General features: G+C 46.4%; 1 protein-coding gene across 3 annotated transcripts in view; it reads left to right on the forward strand.

Moving 5' to 3' along the window:
- The window catches only part of LOC138258879 (laminin subunit beta-2-like), a 431,858-nt gene extending 428,658 nt beyond the window's left edge, over positions 1-3,200 (forward strand). For all 3 annotated transcript variants that reach the window (XM_069206185.1, XM_069206187.1, XM_069206186.1), the window contains one exon: positions 2,564-3,200. In XM_069206185.1, coding sequence (XP_069062286.1) covers positions 2,564-2,700 — 137 coding nt within the window. In that variant the 3' untranslated portion in view covers positions 2,701-3,200. The remainder of the gene's footprint in view (positions 1-2,563) is intronic.
- Positions 3,201-6,000: the final 2,800 nt, after the last annotated feature.

Here is a 6,000-nt window from a genome sequence, read left to right on the forward strand (position 1 = left end):
GCATGATAGAAGGTCTCACTAGGAGTGACAGAAAGAAGAAATGGTGTAGACGGTCTCTCAGAAGTGATGGAGGGAGACTGTGATGTAGAGAGTCTCTCAGGAGTGATGGAGGGACAGCATGATAGAAGGTCTCACTAGGAGTGACAGAGAGAAGAAATGGTTTAGAAGGTCTCTCAGAAGGGATGGAGGGAGACCGTGATATAGAAAGTCTCTCAGGAGTGATGGAGGGACAGCATGATAAAAGCTCTCACTAGGAGTGACAGAAAGAAGAAATGGTGTAGACGGTCTCTCAGAAGTGATGGAGGGAGACTGTGATGTAGAGAGTCTCTCAGGAGTGATGGAGGGACAGCATGATAGAAGGTCTCACTAGAAGTGACAGAGAGAAGAAATGGTTTAGAAGGTCTCTCAGAAGTGATGGAGGGAGACCGTGATGTAGAAAGTCTCTAAGGAGTGATGGAGGGACAGCATGATAGAAGGTCTCATTAGGAGTGACAGAGAGAAGAAATGGTGTAGAAGGTCTTTCAGAAGTGATGGAGGGAGACCGTGATGCAGAAAATCTCTCAGGAGTGATGGAGTGACAGCATGAAGTAGAAGGTCTCATTAGGAGTGACAGAGAGAAGAAATGGTGTAGAAGGTGTCTCAGAAGTGATGGAGGTAGACCATGATGTAGAAAGTCTCTCAGGAGTGATGGAGGGACAGCATGATAGAAGGTCTCACTAGGAGTGACAGAGAGAAGAAATGGTTTAGAAGGTCTCTCAGAAGGGATGGAGGGAGACCGTGATATAGAAAGTCTCTCAGGAGTGATGGAGGGACAGCATGATAAAAGGTCTCACTAGGAGTGACAGAAAGAAGAAATGGTGTAGACGGTCTCTCAGAAGTGATGGAGGGAGACTGTGATGTAGAGAGTCTCTCAGGAGTGATGGAGGGACAGCATGATAGAAGGTCTCACTAGGAGTGACAGAGAGAAGAAATGGTTTAGAAGGTCTCTCAGAAGTGATGGAGGGAGACCGTGATGTAGAAAGTCTCTAAGGAGTGATGGAGGGACAGCATGATAGAAGGTCTCATTAGGAGTGACAGAGAGAAGAAATGGTGTAGAAGGTCTTTCAGAAGTGATGGAGGGAGACCGTGATGCAGAAAATCTCTCAGGAGTGATGGAGTGACAGCATGAAGTAGAAGGTCTCATTAGGAGTGACAGAGAGAAGAAATGGTGTAGAAGGTGTCTCAGAAGTGATGGAGGTAGACCATGATGTAGAAAGTCTCTCAGGAGTGATGGAGGGACAGCATGATAGAAGGTCTCACTAGGAGTGACAGAGAGAAGAAATGGTGTAGACGGTCTCTCAGAAGTGATGGAGGGAGACCTTGATGTAGAAAGTCTCTCAGGAGCGATGGAGGAACAGCATGATAAAAGGTCTCACTAGGAGTGACAGAGAGAAGAAATGGTGTAGACGGTCTCCCAGAAGTGATGGAGGGAGACTGTGATGTAGAAAGCCTCTCAGGAGTGATGGAGGGACAGCATGATAGAAGGTCTCACTAGGAGTGACAGAAAGACAAAATGGTGTAGGTGTCTCAGAAGTGATGGAGGGAGACAATGATGTAGAAAGTCTCTCAGGAGTGATGGAGGGACCGCATGATGTAGAAGGTCTCACTAAGAGTGACAGAGACAAGAAATGGTGTAGAAGGTCTCTCAGAAGTGATGGAGGGAGACTGTGATGTAGAAAGTCTCTCAGGAGTGATGGAGGGACAGCATGATAGAAGGTCTCAGTAGGATTGACAGAGAGAAGAAATGGTGTAGAAGGTCTCTCAGAAGTGATGGAGGGAGACCGTGATGTAGAAAGTCTCTCGGGTGTGATGGAGGGACAGCATGATAGAAGGTCTCAGTAGGAGTGACAGAAAGAAGAAATGGTGTAGAAGGTCTCTCAGAAGTGATGGAGGGAGACCGTGATGTAGAAAGTCTCCCAGGAGTGATGGAGGGACAGCATGAAGTAGAAGGTTTCATTAGGAGTGACAGAGAAAAGAAATGGTGTAGACGGTCTCTCAGAAGTGATGGAGGGAGACCATGATGTAGAAAGTCTCTCAGGAGCGATGGAGGGACAGCCTGATGTAGAAGGTCTCACTAGGAGTGACAGAGAGAAGAAATGGTGTAGAAGGTCTCTCAGAAGTGATGGAGGGAGACCATGATGTAGAAGGGCTTTTGTGAGTGATGGAAGAAAAGAAGGGATGCAGAAGATTTCTCGGTATCAGGGAGGAAGAGAAAGGTCTGAAGAAGATCCCTCTGGGTGATGGAGAGTTAGAAGGGATTTTAGAAGGTTTTTCCTTAGGGATGGAGGAAGTGAAGGGATATAGACTAGTCAGTTGTTTTTAAGTGGAGATGGAATGCAGATCTCAGAAATCACAGATGGGTAATGGAGAACCTTTTGCATTGGTGATTAAGAAGTGAGGGAGAGAAACCATGGGAAGTACTTGTCAACAGTGAAGGTGGAAGGGAAAGAATGTAGAGTGGTTTTCATTTGGCTCAAGCATACATCATACATTCGTCACAGCCATTTTGACCTCTTCCTTTTAGTTCTCGAGGGGACGTATGAGGAAAACGAGCGCATTCTGGAGGAGAAGGCAAGACAGCTGGATGGGCTGGAGGACAAAATGAAAAGCATCCTAGACGCCATCAATCAGCAGATCCAGATCTACAACACCTGCCAGTAGTGGGCACTGAAGCGAATCACAATGCAGGCGTTCCAGATGTTTAACCTCTGCCAAAAGCGGGCACTGTTGAGTGTTACAATGCCAGCAGTCTACCACATGCCAGAAGCAGCACCTGGCACCTATCACCATGTAACAGTTGCACATTTACAACACCACCCAGAAATGGGAACTGCAAAGTTTACCATATAGGAAACCACACCCACGACCCCTGACAGTAATGGGAACTGCAGCAGGCGAAGGTGCACAAATGAAGATATGAAACCCCTGACAGTAATGTGCACCAAGTAAAGTGCCCTACAGCAGCTCTGAATATACAACACCAGCTAGTAACTGTTAATCATTTCAGGTTACAATGCACAAGGTTCCAGTGTGTGCTGCCTTGACTCTGTGTTTTGTTGTGCAAAAGCAAATGTCCACCTGCTGTTGTGAGAGAATGTGCAGGGGCCTTTATAATAAAATGTTGAACAGGAAATTGAAATAAAAGAAAGCAAGCTACAGTATTATTTTTGCTCAGGCACTTTCCTTTATCAGTGTATTTTCACATTAAATGCAATGGTGAAAAATTCATCTTGAAATGGATTTTCACTGCCATCTGACTGAGCCACAATTTTCAGTCCCATCCCAGGATGATAGACACCCACAGCAAAGGTTAGGTTTGGTGTAACTCGTCTCTCTTCCCCAAGACCGTAAGCACCCAGGACCGTACTCTATCTTGTTGAGCCTCCCGCTGGGGTCTGAAAGACCCACCTATGCCACGGTAATCCTTAACAATCTGCCTAGGCCTTGTCCTCAACATCCCCATCTTTGCTGGTCTATTACTTCACCATGGACCCTCCAGCCACCTCCCGAAGAGTCATCCAAGCATTGTCCACCGCCCAGATGTCCAGAATGGCCTTCGCGGTCATCACTCAATCACAAATTTAGCTACCTTCTGCCTTCCTTTCACTAGCACATTCATCTGGACCACCAGATTTGACCTGCAACTCTTGTCACTGGTGGAGAAGTGTACTTAGCTGCAGTGTAAAAATGCAAAGGCCCCAACTAGGAAGACGGTGTTAAAAAAGCCAGGTTACTGGAGATTTGTTTCTGCTCAGCACCATTTGTAAAACAAGTCTGGTATTATATATTGTGCATTTATAATTCTGGTAACTATTCTGTAGCTACCCAAGTAATACCATGCCCTGTCACACAGAACAAAGGTGGACCCCCACACTTAGGAGCCTAGGGTGTCATTGGCAGGGGCGGCTCCTTCGCAATGGTGTCACCCCCTGGCTAAGAGCCACCAGCAAAAAATATAACAATAGTTTACTATTGTTTTATTTTTTAGTTGCTAGCTCAGTCAGCAGCATGTGCAGGGAGGGGTGGAGCTGGGCCATGGGAGGGAGGAGAGGGGAGCGGAAGTGAAGTCTGTCCGCTAAGTGCGCATGTGTGTTTGGCCGGCCGTCTGCGCACTTAGGTTTTTTCCAGCCCGGCTGTGTTACACAGCAGGGTTGGAGAAACTGCACTGACTCACATGCAGTGTTTGAGGTGCAGACCAAGCCACTCAGACCAATCCTGGCACTGCTCTCATGCTAGGTTTAGCATGAGATCAATGCCAAGATTGCATGGGGAGCCTGTGCTGGTGTCTCCGGGACTGCTGGGACACCAGAACCATCGCGAGGGATCAGGAGCAAGGCGGGCAGTGTTAGAAAGGTACGTATTTTTTTGTTGTTGTTATTTTCTTTTTATTTAACAACCGCCCCTGTCCCCCCACCCCTATCGTCAGCCCCTACTCCCCTTGAGATTTGGGTCACTTAGTGTTAATGAAAATAGGTTCTGTAAAATGAACCAGGCATTAGACTTCAGAGGAGGAATGTCAGCAACAAAGACAAAGCCGGGCAGCACTGCATCTCAACTAAGTAAAGCCCCCACTTGTGAAGGAAGACTCACAAGTCTGGTTTTGACTCACAACACTTGAGATAACAAACATGGCAGCCCTACCCTAAACATGTGTAGTCCCCTCCTTCACTTGTCTTTCGCATCACAGTCATGCTTGCCTTCTAAACCCTCGAGCTCACTCACACCACCCAGCCTTTTGTAAACAGATCAGAGAGTATGTTTAGTGAAGAGTTCAACCTGCTCTGGACTCCTTGCCATCCACTCATACCACATCTAATAGGCAGCAACCCGTATAGGATACTGAGTAAATCCAAGGCAACAGTGCTAGCCAGCAGTCTGAGAAAGACTGGTTCTACTTTTTGAACTTAAGAAAAAATGATTATCAGGTGATTCACATGACTCTGAATTCCAACAGTATCTACTTGTTATCCGTGTGGGTCTGCATGGCCTACTGGGCTATTTTTCAGCTGTTTGTTAGCATTGGATAATAACTGTTAAAAACAACATTAAACTTTAAGTACACTGAAATTGTTAAAACAAAATAAAACTGTTTGTTGTGTGACACAAACAACATGGCTAAGCACACAAAAATTTTCAAGTGCAAAGCTTTTGATGGCTATATCTACCAGCAGATTCCTCATCCCTTTGAATCCTCTCAGGCACCAGACTGGATCTGGAAAAGCTTCCATGGCCCCTCCATGCCAGTAGATGGTGCCATCAGCAACCACGCCAGCCCAGATACGATGAAAGAGATGTATATGGATGCCATCCAGAGACGTTTGTAAGCATGGGGAAAGTCCAGGCATGGGACCCCACCTTCCACGGGCTAACCCGCTCTTGAGCCATGATCTTCTACAGTTACCCATTAAGGATGAGGATAAAAACCAGGTCCTGAAGCTAAGATCTCAAAGGATGCAATAACGCAGGGCGAGAGCCAGGATTGGCAGAGTAAGGATAGAACCCCTAACCACGAGTCAGCCTAAGATGCTGATAACATACACGTTTGATATGGGCAACATACAAAACATAAAATATACTTTCATCACTATGGGTCCCTTGGAGCCAACATAGGGATCCACTGCCATTCCTCATCCTGAAAATTCTAGCAGTGCTAGAATTCTTTGCAACAGACACCACATACTGGACAGCAGAATTGGTGCACTGCATTCCTCAGCCAACCTTCATCAAAATACTCCACTAAGCTTTGATGGGAGTGGGTGGGCAGCATATAAAATCCCAATGGACACTCACACAGCCAATGCCTGCAAAGCAAGGTTCTATGCCACAGCAAGATTTCCTGACGTTCTATGGTCAATTGCCTGCACTTGTGTACAACTGGAGGCCTCACTTAGACAGGGAAAACTGTGTTGCAAATGTAAAATGAAGCACACCATTAATGTGCAAGCACTGTGTGATGTGAAC

Source organism: Pleurodeles waltl, chromosome 9 (assembly GCF_031143425.1).
Source record: "Pleurodeles waltl isolate 20211129_DDA chromosome 9, aPleWal1.hap1.20221129, whole genome shotgun sequence".
NCBI classification, from domain to species: domain Eukaryota; kingdom Metazoa; phylum Chordata; class Amphibia; order Caudata; family Salamandridae; genus Pleurodeles; species Pleurodeles waltl.